General features: G+C 44.3%; 1 protein-coding gene across 6 annotated transcripts in view; it reads left to right on the top strand.

Annotated features, from left to right (window-relative positions):
- The first annotated feature begins 1,701 nt into the window (after positions 1-1,701).
- The window catches only part of BEND2 (BEN domain containing 2), a 31,677-nt gene continuing 20,689 nt past the window's right edge, over positions 1,702-12,689 (top strand). For all 6 annotated transcript variants that reach the window (XR_015261187.1, XM_086767589.1, XM_086767606.1 and 3 more), the window contains exons 1-3: positions 1,702-1,790; positions 9,819-9,953; positions 11,335-11,495. Coding sequence is in view for 5 of the 6 variants with exons in the window: in XM_086767589.1 (XP_086623715.1) it covers positions 1,778-1,790; positions 9,819-9,953; positions 11,335-11,495 (309 nt within the window). In the remaining variant the exon portion in view is untranslated. The remainder of the gene's footprint in view (positions 1,791-9,818; positions 9,954-11,334; positions 11,496-12,689) is intronic.

Raw genomic sequence — 12,689 nt, 5'->3', positions numbered from 1 at the left:
TGCCCTCAGACCAACCCCTGTATACACACATGTACACAGAACAGAGAACTCTCATCCCAGAAAAGAGCTAGACAGCAATTAGTACAATGCTAACACTTGTCCCTCCCCAAAACACCTCCATCTATCCCTTTATCTGCTTTCGATTCCTCCCCTAAACATCTCATAGCAAGTCCTGTGCAATCCTGAAATGCTCTTCCCCCATAATGTGCCCCATAGCCCCAGGCAACAATGCTCTCTCAGTATGAAAGGCATTCTAGTGTTGACTCACTTGATGGGTTTCACACCTGGATGCTGAGCATGAAACTGCTGGGACAGCCCTGGGAGGGGCTTGGACAGAGTGGCTGCTCCTCTGAGTCCTCAAAAGCCCCACCTGGCTTTGTGCCCCTGTGCTCCTCTGGGCACATGGAGAAGGGCCTCTGATGAGCCAATAGTCCGTGGGATGGGCCTGGGAATAGTCGAGACAGGGCATAAAATGAGTTCCCTCTGCCATTGGCTCTCCTGCTCCTTTGTGGCTGTGCAGACCAGCTTTTAGTGGGGGAATATCGTGTTACACAATAAAAGATACACCCAGCGAGGATCCCACCATCCTCTCTCCTTAAGCAGCTCTTCCCAGAGACCTCTTTCACCTCCTGGTAGGGCTCCTGGCTGGACCTGCAGGGGTTGCCCTTCCGTTGCCTTGCTTTTGTATCTCCATGGTGCTGCTGAGCTTTGCTTTGGTCCTGCAGGCTGTCGTAGGGCACTTCATTTCCTCAGGCCATGAGGAGATCAGGTCCCATCACCATCCTGGATCTTCTTCCGATCCCTCCCCAAACATATTCCCCCAGAGATGCCCCTGTGCCTCCAGAGGGGACTGTGAGGTCACCCAGGGGGTGTCTTGGACAGGGCGTTCAGGCTCTCCAGCCCCCCTATTCCCAATTCTGAGTTAAAAATGGGGGCTGGTATATAGAGATGAAGGAGGCAGTGGTAAGGCAAAAAGCACAAAATTGTTAATATAGGTAGGCGAGGCTGGAATTTCTACCTTTTGTCCCTCCCCATAGCGTTCCTGTACGAACTGGAGCCCTGATACCCAACTTCGTACAGTTTTGTGAGGACAACCTTTTGCAGCCATTCATACCCCTCTGTAACTGCATTTCTCCCATTACAAGAAGTGGTTTGTGAAAAACCAAATCCAAATCCAGTGGTGTGGGAAGATACCCAGACGTTATTGTATGCTGAAACCCGGGCCTGTAGATAGCATGCACAAGAGGTTCTGCAGCTTCAAAACCACAGAGGCCGGATCTGAAGTTACCCACGGCTTTGCCCTCCCATGGAGACTCAGAGAGCAGCCCGGCAGCCCTCCATCTTCCTGGGTACAGAGGAGCCCGCATGAAACCGAACCCGCTGTCCTCAGCCAGGCCTCAGCCGGCAGGGAGAGCGGCAGCACCACGGAACCCAGACGAGCACAGAGAAAGCCAGGGCACTTTCCCTAACGCGAGGGCCGGTGCCCGGCATCGCACCTCCGGGGTTGCAGCCCAGGCGGCTGCGGCGCCGGACGCGGTGGGGTGGCTGAAGGAGAGGGCGGCACCACTGCCCCCCCCACCCCGCCTCGCCTGCCAGGCGCGCCCCCGTGCCCAGCGCGCAGCCGCAGTGGTTCAAAACAGTTTGTTGCTCACGTCGGAGAAACCGCTTCCGTTTCCAACGCCGCATTCCGGCCACACCTGCCTGTGCCGGAGCTCCGGCTCGCACCGCCGCCCGACTCGCCAGAGAAGGACCCCGCGCTCCGCCGCCCCAGCCAGCCATGTCCGAGGAAGGTAAGGCTCCCGGCCGCCCCGCCGCTCCCCCGAGGGAGGGGAGACGGGACGGGGAGAGCCGCCGGAGCGCAGAAAACGCTCCCTCATCGTTCGCAACGGCCCCAACGCTCTCTGCCGAGCCGGCCGAGCCACGCCCACCCCGCCCGCCGCTATTCGCCGGTTCCGGCGCGGCGAGCCGCCGCCATTGGCTTTCGCTGCTGTCCGTCGCCGTCGCGTCAGTGGCGGCGGGGGTGGGGGGGGGCGCGGGGGCGGGCGGTTGGAGGAGCTGCGGGGGTTGAGGGTGGTGGGGCCGGCAGAGTTAACGGTTTCCGCGCGCGGCGCGGCGGATGCGAGGGGCTGGGGGACTCCGGAGGTGGGCGCTGCTCTTTCCCCTCGGGGCGTTCCTGCACCGGTGGGGCTGCCCGGTTGTCCGCCGCGCTCCGGTTTTCCCCTGACGGGGGGGACGCGTGTGCCCGAGGCGCCCTGCAGTGTCCGCCCTTCCGCAGCGAAGCCAAGGGCAGAGGGGCGGCTGTGCCGCGGCAGAGCTGGAAGCAGGGCACTCTCGGGGAAGTTACTGCTGGGAAGAAGCCATGTGGCCCTGCCGCAGCTTGATGTAGAGACAGAGGGTGACAAAGGCAGTAGCGTGGTTTGTGGTGGGGAGAGGCTTTCGCTTTCCTTAAGGTCTTCAAATGGTGGGTGAGTGTAGTGGCAAAATGTTGGGGAGACCTTGCTGCCGAACAGCGGTGTCTTGGCCCTGGCAGGTCCCCGGGTGCTGTAGTTAGACATACAAAATCTGAGTACCAGCAGAGGTGAGTAACACTCCTCAAATGAGATGCCCGACCTAATGATTCATTCTATTCAAAGAGATAATGTGCATAGTGCAACCTCTGTATCTTAGAGGTATGGGCATCATTTACTTAGGATTAAAACAGGTGCATTCCTGGCAGTTCTGTGTTTCACCTTGCCCTTCCAAGGACTCGTGTTTATACAGTCTTACATCAGTTTAAGCTCATTTAGCCTGTCATTGCTGTCACAGACCTCTACCCTTTCAAGAGGTTCCAGTTGTCTCTTGCTTAGATGCTCAATTTCCTTGTGTGTCTTCATGATTCAGGGAGTTTTTCTGACTAAAAAAAAAAAATTTACTTTTGGTGTGATTAGGCTTTGAGTTTGCTGTGCAATTATACAAGTGTCAGCATGAAGTAAAGGAGTAGGATTGAAATGCGGGAGGGTATGAGTGTAGCAATTCTGATATATTCCTGATTAAGCATTTAATTAAGTGCAGGATAATGTGTTGGGCATCTGTTCCTTTTTCTTTGTCCTTAATTTTTTGGTCTCCTGATTGGCTTTATCTATAACTCTGTAATCTTAAGAAATATTAGGGCTGTTCTAAATTCCTCAGCAATAGAAAAGATGTACCGTTAATATAATATTCCTCAGTCAAAAGGTGCAGTGTGAGCTCAAATCTTATTAAATATCAGAGGCCTCTTTGTAAGACTTGTTTTACCTTGAGTTTTGATTTTACTAGCATCTCAGTAATCCAAATACGAGGCCTAAAGCCATGGGAAATCTGGTTTATTATTCTACTTCTCACTGTAGTAATTGGTTTGTATTTACTCAATTTACGACCCTATTGACTTAATGTGTTGCAAATTTCACTTGTGCAAATTCTGCGTACAGCATTCTAAATTAACTATTGTTTCAGTGTTCAGAGACTGTTGATAAGCATTTTATTTCTGGTGGAGTATTCCAGTGTCTCTGATCTGTGACAACCTATCTAGATTAAGGACAAAGTTAGAAGTATGCTAAATTCTAGGATGTAACTTGAGGTGGATGGTACCGAATATTTCTGGGTGCAGTATTTAAGCATCTTTATAAAACCTAGTTTGTCTTACATATAGCTTCCATGGCTGGCCGTTGCACCTGGAAGTATTGAGATCACGTTTGCAGAAATAGAGTTGTGTCTAACTGAACTCTTAGAAAATGAAGAAAAAACCACTGGATTTCTGTGAAAAGTTTGATTTTTAGTTTCAGTGGTTTTGCTAGCAGCGCCCAGGAACTCTGTAGTAGAGGCTGGGATAGGATTTAGTACTACTCGGTGCTTTTAGCTCTCTCATCTGCCTCATGGTTTACCTACATTTCTGTTTCCGCAATAAGTGAGAGCATTCATCAGGTAATGTCTGACTCGGTACAAGCCCTCCCTTATCCCCCTGGCTTATGTGGTGTATTTAATTAGTAACGTACTTGGGGAATGAAAAGTCTGTCAGCTTGGCTTCAGACTTCAGCTGATGCATCAGATCTGGTTGTATTTCTCTGCTTATAGCTTTGATTATCATAGTATGCAGAAATATGCTTCAAACTCTCAGTTATGTCTGCAGTGAGGTTGAGTTAATATGCAAAGGATGATTGAAGCTGGGATGGGATGATACTACCCCTGAAAGGCATCATGACACTGGTGTCCTTGTGCTCTCCCTTGTGTTGGTTTCTTTTTTTGTGTATGTTAGCATGTCAGGCCATAAATAGAGGAGGATCTAGTTGTGGTCCGAGTTAGTGTTAGCTGGCTGTCTTTTCATGACTTAGTTTAACTTCACATAAGTTCCTTGATATCTCTTTTATTTGTTTGTGTAGGGTTGCTTTGCTTGATTTGCTTTGTCATGTAATTCACAGTTGCTACAGAGGGGTGTTTTTTTTTTTGGCTTTTAAGTTTGTCATTTCTTTTTAACCCTGGCTTTGAAAGAGTTCATGTTTGGTTTTGGGTTTTTGTTTGGTGGGGGGAGTGTTTGCTTGTTTTTAGTATTTCTTGGTGTTTAATATCAACATCTTTCCATCTCCAAATTATTTTGGTGGTCTGTCAGTCACATCCCCCCCCACTCACCCGACTCCCCAAATTTTCTTTACGTTGCAGTTTTGTTCTGTTCCTCTTTCATTCTTACATTTCATGTTTTTCTTCTATTTTCAGCTCTTTTCACCAAAGTCTATACTACTATACTATTTGGGAATACGTGACTGAGCAATACTAGAAAGATAAGCAGTTGTTTAGTTGCTGGAATATATTGATCAAATGACAGTTTCAAAAGAAGAGAGAAAATTTTCAAGTCGTAATTATTTTTAAATATATTTCTCTATTGATTATTGGAAATAAATCCTTCATGATGCTTGGTTTTACTTTGCTGCATAAAAAGCTGTAACTTAACATAATAATGTTACTTCTCATGCAGGGTTAGACACACAGTTGGACATTCTTGCATGTAAATCGTGAAAGCTGGACTCAAGTTTAAGTACCTGCTACCTGATGATACTGTGCAGAAACAAAGAGCTGCTGGTGAAGGAACTCTAAACAGTGAACATAAACAACTTTTAAGTTAAAAAGAGCACCTCTAGTTTTGGCTTGCTAATTTGGTCATTTCACAGTACTGCTGTGCCTGGAACTATCTTTCAGTACAATGCATTTTTTTAAAGAACTTCTGCCTTACATTATAGCATATCATACTGCTTTACTGAAAATAATAAGTCATCGTTTATACCATGTAACGCAGAGCATGCATTGAGTCTGAGAAGGAAATTAGTTTGCTGATGTTTTCTGATTTTAGATGATTGTCACTCCAGTTTTCAAACAGAAATTCAGAGTTCTCTTGAACTGATAACTTGTTCCAATGATTGGATAAACCAGCCTATTTATTAAGTCTCACTATAATGTGTAAAAGCAAATATATAAACCTAATATATTTTCTTAATCACACTTTTTAAATTTATAATTTCCTTTCAAGCCTTACCGGAAATGTCTAAATATCTATGTCATGATATTTTGTGTCACTGGAGCTAATTAATACAATTAAATTGTGAACTTGGTACAAGAAATGTAGTTGCATCTTCATTCAAGTCACAAGTGAAAAATATCTTGACGGCTTCATTTTTTCTTATTTATTTTCAGGAGCAGAAATTAATCACAGAATCTGGCAGTTGGTGTTTTATACTTGAGAGAGACAGATACGTATTTCATACTGTTTGGTGCTCCATATGTGGTATTACTCTGTATTGCTAGCACTTTTAAGAACCATCGGAAATATTCAGAATTGCTTACAGGACTAAGTTTCCATTTCTTTAAGATTATGAGTAAATAGCTGGAATTCTTTTGTAACAAGTTTTTGAAAGTGTGAAGACTGTAGTTGAATGAATGAAGTTGTCCTCACATGTAAGAATGACTACAGTGGTGACATTAAGAGTTGTTTTCCCTTACCTGAATAAGATATGTATAGGACTGTAAGATGACGATTACTTCTTCCTCCCTCCCCTCCTTTTTTTTTTTTTTTTTAAACTAAATAATACTTGTTGATAAGTCTTCTAAACAAAATATTTCTGAGCACACACATTTGATGATGAATGTAATCCATCTGCAGGAAAGACATTTTAATTTGTCTGCTGACTTCAGAGGCAAGGCAACTAGAGTACATTAGGAAAAGGAAGAAGTGCTTTGTATAAAGCAGATGGGTCTACATTTCTTGGAGCAGCTTTCCTTATTGTTGCAGTGACCGATCATGTTGATAAACCTTCATGGAAATGGGTCACGTATTCTAATCTCAAAATTTCCCGACTGTCCATACGAGAGTGCTGTTCTGAAGAGGGAATAATTTCCTTTCCCTATATGAGAGCAGCCATGTTCAGCAATCCGTGATGGAAGTTAAAAGCCCTGGGGATGAGTAGGATCCTGACCACCATCTTAGAGTTTTAAAGTTTTGAGAGACTAGTGCTCGTTGCTGCATTGCTTCTACATCATTGTAGCAATGTTTGGTGATTAATTAGGTATTTTTTGTAAGTGCAGTGTTTTTCCCTTTCAGTATTTTCCTGTTTGATTTATGATTATCCTCCAGCTGTGAGTTGCTGTAGCTACAGATTTTGGAAACACTTTCTGCCCAGAGTCCACTGCACTGGTGAAATTCTGATTTCGAAACTTAGTTAAGGGAGAGTGGTGACGGGTATGGAAGACTGAAGGCTTTGCTTTCAGTATCAATCAGTTGTAGAAACTCTCATGGCTTCTGATCGTACTGGCCTAGTCCACATGGAGCTGCTCTGTTTTTGCTACATGCTGGTTCCACAGAATTTTCCCTCTTTTATACCTGTTTCTCTGTCTGCTGTAGAACTGAGTGATGTAGTTGCTACTCAGGTAGGCTTGCTTTGCCTCCCTTATTTCCCGTGGGCCAAAGTGAAGCATGAGATTTGTGGCAAACATGAATACATGTGTAAATCCTGTGCATTGTAGGGTTCTGTGGGTAATGTAAAACTTGTGACACTTCCTCTAGTTAGGGATAGAAAGATGATTGCAGGACAGCAGAGGCTCAGCTCTAAGTAGGGCATTTGTCAAGCCTGTCATAGTTTAGCCCTGCTCGGGACCAAGCTACACAGTCTCTCTCTCACTCCCCCGACCCTCCAATGGAACAGGGAGAGATAATATAACAAAAAGGCTCGAGGTCTGAGATAAGGACAGGGAGAGATCCTTGAAGTTGTAGTTATGGGCAGAACAGACTCGACTTGAAAAACTATTTATATATTATTAAAACCAAAGCAGGAGCAGGATAATATGGAAGAGAACAAAACAGCTCCCCCCCTGCCACTCTTCCCTCTTTCCGAGCTTACCTCAATTTCTGTTATTTCTACCTGTGTCCCTCCCCAAGTGGCACAGGGGGGAAGAGGGGAATGGGGATTATGATCAGTTCATCACATGTAGCTTTACGCTGCTCCTTCCTCCTCGGGGGAAGAACTCCTCACTTTCCTCCCCTGCTCCAGCGTGGAGTCCCTCCCCTGGGCTGCAGTCCTGTATGAAATGCTCCAGCATGGGTCGTTTTTCCATGGGGTGCAGTCCCTCAGGAGCAGCTGCCCCAGCATGGGCCCTCCATGGGCCACAGCCTCCTTCAGGCATCCACCTGCCCCGGTGCGGGATCCTCCATGGGCTGCAGGTGGATCTCTGCTCCTCTGTGGACCTCCATGGACTGCAGGGAGACAGCCTGCCTCACCATGGTCATCACCACAGGCTGCGGGGGAATTCTGGCCAGGAGCAGCATTACTCCTCCCCCTCCTTCACTGACCTTGGCATCTGCAGCCTCTCACAAGAAATTCTTCACAATCAGGCTCAGGCAGGCGCCTCTCAGGATCTCTTCACATCTCCTGTCTTCACTTCTTGCTGCTGGCCTGGGCCATTTGAGTCAGGCTGGTGGGAGGCCAGAGGGTGAGGGGCGCAAGGCCTACAAAGCTCATGTCTCTCCCTCTCTGCCCCCACTTCAGCTTCTTCACATGTTTTTTTTTTTAATTATTTTTCCCCTTCTTAAATACGCTATCGCAGAGGCATTATCAGGGAACATTCTGTCACCAATTGGCTCAGCCCTGGCCAGCAGTGGGTCTGCCCTAGACCCAGCCGAGTCCACTGGACAAAGGGGAAACAACTCCTAGCAGCTTCTTACAGAAGTTGCCACCATATCCCCCACCACTAAACAAAATCAACACAACGCCATACAGTAAGTTAGCATACTGGTTGGGAAAATTGGCAGAGAGGATTCAGTTCCCACCTGCTTTGTTGCAGGTTCCCTTCTCCTGACTCTCAGTTAACTCTCTCCCAAAGTAGATAGAATACTGAATAATTGTCAACAAAAATATTTGTGCCTGTGAGGCAGTTAAGAAATTCAACACGTGCAAATAACTCATGTTAGCCTGCAATGAACTTCAGTCAGTGAACCTCACTGAAGTGTTTTGCTAAAAGCTGTACCTAAATTAAGTTAATGAGTAGTCCTGTTGTTTTATTTCTATGCAGTTAATTAAAACAGGCCAAGAACTGTTCTCTGACTTTGACCTTAAGCTGCATATCCACCTGGTGTCCATTCAGCAAAGCTCCTTTTTGTGAGGCAGCTATGTCCTAAACTAGCTTTTTGGATTCATTTACGGCTATGAACATAGCTATTGACTGCATGGCAATTGATGGGTGTTTCTGAACAGATCCTCAGTTTCATGAAATTTTTCCTAATCTTACGACAGCCAAATCCAAACCCTTCTGTATTATTTCTTCTGGATTAGATGGGAGTACTGACCAGAGGGAAAACTTTGTGACCTATGGAATTCGGCTTCTTTCCCACCTTTTGGTCTCTTAAGAAATTGGAACAAAGGGAAGAGAGCAAGATTTGGGGTGAATTGTTTGTATAAGAGTAAAGAACCAGGCCACTGTTACACTCGTACAGCCCTGAAGCATTCCTGGAGCTCAGTCTATCCTGTGCACTGAAGAGGGTAGAGATCCAGTGGAAAATACAGCATGTGTTCGTATAGTTAGTGTGACAGTATGTATGTGTGCTGGCTGAATTTAAGTTTTATTTCCTGACTTTAGTGGTTCGTGGTATGATTTTTTTTCCATTAATTTATTTAATCAAGAATAAATTCCACTCCCTCCACTACCCTCCTCAAACCGCCAGACCTAGCTATAATAGCTATAATACAGTTATTCTGAAACCGGGGTGTTTTTTCTTGATGTAGTATGTTTAATTGGAGAAAAAAAAAATGGTACTGGAGACTTACCGTTCAGTATTTCTACAGAGCGTCTCATTGGGAGTCAATGCTTGGTTTTATCTGAATACCAAATATGCAGTTAGGATCTGTAGACTGATTTGTTTCAAGTGTACTAAGCATTTCTTATTTATGAAAGTAAACTTTCAAAACCATATTAATAATGTCTTGTCATATGCTTGAATGTAAATAGTGGAGTTCTCAGTAGTGCTTGTTACTGGCTTGTAACTGTTCTGTTGAAGGTGGATGCTGTAAGAAGAGTTGGGCACTGAATAGTTTCAGGAATCCCGCCAACTAAGCAATAGTAAGCTGCTTCCCTTCTAGTGTGTGTTAAAACCTCAATGTCTCTGTTTAAAAGTGACTTTGCATTTAGATGCTAAAGTGAAACTGGTTTTAAATTAGCCTGTGGTACAAGTCAGATAATGCTGGACGTGAGATGAGCACTACAGTTGTCATCTGATACGCAGAACAGTGTCTAGTCTTATCTGTTTCTCTTTCTGCATATGCTGATAGATTATATATCTGTGAATGTTGAGGATGATCTTGAAGCAGTGATTATTGACCATGGAGAAAATGGACTGTCTATACAAAGCTGCGTGTCAGTGGAACAAAACTCTGAAATTCACCATGTGGGTCAACTTGCCTATGGTAATTACTGCTCATTTTTATTGTGATCTAATAGTTAATGGCTAGTCTTAGTGCTGTATGTTCAGTGCTGCTGTCTTGAATGCTTTCTGTATTGCCCATATCTTTAAAATAATTTGATTAGAACGCTACTTTATAGAAATTGCTTGACAATGCATTTAAGAAGAGAGACCTTTTTAGTTATTACTTTGGAGGTCTTTATCAATAGTGAACCCACTGAGATATTGTGTTTTTTAAAAAGCAGTTTTTTACTTCCTTATAAAGTAAGTATACCTAGGAATGAATTAGCAAGCAATTTGGAAAATCAATGTCATGAAAGATCCAAACACAAAAAAAATGAAGTTTTTTAGGTAAACTGTCCTGTGTAATTTAGTGAAGCACTGAGGATACTGATCTGCAATCATTGTTGTTTAAGGTGATAAATTATTAGCTGTAAGTAACCTTTGGTGATTGTCTATAATTCATGTTATTTATTTTAACATGCAAGATCAAAGTCTCTCAGAAATCTTACCCAATTCTCCATTAGCTCAGACAAAAATTAATCCATTACAAGCATTTGGTATGTCCAATAGCAGTATTATCAAGTTAGCAAGGAAAATTACTGTAGCTAAGTGATGGCAGTTGTTTTTATTTTTTTTTTTTTTAATCCGACTTTACAGTTCTCTGTAAAGTTGACTTTACAGAGAATCTCAGCAGTATTTGTCTTCAACAGAGTCAAGTGACATCTCTGTTTCCTAGTGTGTTATGTGCTTCTGAGAACCTTTAATCTTTTTGGTCCTCTACTTAACAGTAGAGTATACTGTATTTTTTTTTATACATTTTTGTCTAAAAACATATTTGGGAGAGGAGGATGGTTTGGATGGTTTACTTTGAGTTTTGTCTCTGTTTAAAAAAAAAAAAAAAATCCTGCCCAAGAAACTGTCATAGAGAGTTGCTGACCTTCGTTTCAGGACACAAGTAATTATTTCATTATCAACAAAGGAATCATGATGAGTGGGTATGATTGTTTTTTAAAAGGTAAAAGGTGGTTTTGTCTTTATTTCTTAATTTAAGCTAATTGGTTTTGTTGGAGTTTTGAATTTTGTGACTTTGTACAGTCGAACATGGAAATGAGAACAGAGAATCAACAGTGAAAAGCATGGCAAATGAAATGAAAGCTGGGGAGAGTTTGGAAGACAGAATATTAAATGGAATTTGTAATTTCAGATCTAAATAAATGGGATTAATAAGTGTTTAATAATATGCTAGTAAATGAATTTCAAATAAACAAGCAGTCTGAAAATAAATAAATAAATAAGGCTGACTGCATGATTTTTTTTGTAGTGAAATTGTTAATGCAGTGGGAAACCTGCTGATGTGCTTTGCTTTCTCTCTGCTTTTCCAGGAACTGAAGATTTATCAATGCTAACTGAACCAGTGGCATCACAAATGAGCCGTTCTGCAAGTATTCAGAGAGGAAATGGTCACAGCCCTGAAAAAATGGATTTTGTGTTTTCGCATAATAAAAGAAAACGACTTGCCCCTACACTAGTGGAACAGAATGTGGTATGTTTCACCGAACAGTAGCCCTTTGTTTTGAGGCTGGTTTCAGTGTAACTGGGAATGTCATTTTTCCTTTGCTTTTGCATACTCATTTGATGACATCCCAGTGAAGAAGTGTGGGTAGGATATCCCTGTAGTGCATGAAAGCTTCTAGCAAGAGCAAAACCTTATTGTGCTGAGTACTGTACATGTGTATAACAACAGCTAGTGTACAGCAGAGAGTAACTTATACTAATTTCCCATTGTTGTACTTTAGCCCTACTTGGGACCAAGCTATGCAGTCTCTCGCTCACTCCCCCCACCCTCCAAGGGAATAGGGAGAGATAATATAACAAAAAGGCTCGAGGCTTGAGATAAGGACAGGGAGAGATCCTTGAAGTTATGGTTATGGGCAAAAGAGACTCGACTTGGGGAAAACTATTTATTTTCTTATTGTTAGTAAAACCAAAGCAGGATAATGAGAAAGAAAACAAAGCAACTTCCCCCCCGCCCCCTGCCACTCCTCCCTCTTCCCGAGCTTACCTTAATTTCAATTATCTCTACCTCCTTTCCTCCCTGAGTAGCACAGGGGGGAAGAGGGGAATGGGGGTTATGGTCAGTTCATCACATGTAGCTTTTTGCCACTCATTCCTTGTCAAGGAAAGAACTCCTCGCATTCCTCCCCTGCTCCAGTGTGGAGTCCCTCCCATGGGCTACAGTCCTTTGTGAAACTGCTCCAGCGTGGGTCATCTCTTCCACGGGGTGCAGTCCCTCAGGAGCGGCTGCCCCAGCACGGGCCCTCCATGGGCCACAGCCTCCTCTGGGCATCCTCCTGCCCCGACATGGGGTCCTCCATGGGATGCAGGTGGATCTCTACTCCTCCGTGGGCCTCCATGGGCTGCAGGGGGACAACCTGCTCTACCATGGTCATCACCACAGGCTGCAGGGGAATCTCTGCCAGGAGCAGCATTACTCCTCCCCCTTCTTCTTCACTGACCTTGGCATCTGCAGCCATTCCTGTCACAAAAAAAAATTCTTCACAGTCAGCTCAGGCAGACGCCTCTCCGATTCTATTGGCTGGCCTGGGCCAAGTTGGGCCCAGATGGCTGCCTGGTGGGAGGCCAGAGGGTGAAGGCTGCAAGGCCCACAAGCCTCCTGCCTCCCCTTCTCTGACCACGCTTCTGCTTCTTCACATCTTCACTCTCTCTTTTAAATTAT

The sequence above is a fragment of the Chlamydotis macqueenii genome, chromosome 1 (genome assembly GCF_036417535.1).
Source record: "Chlamydotis macqueenii isolate bChlMac1 chromosome 1, bChlMac1.mat, whole genome shotgun sequence".
NCBI lineage: Eukaryota > Metazoa > Chordata > Aves > Otidiformes > Otididae > Chlamydotis > Chlamydotis macqueenii.
This window is presented reverse-complemented; position numbering and strand designations above follow the sequence as displayed.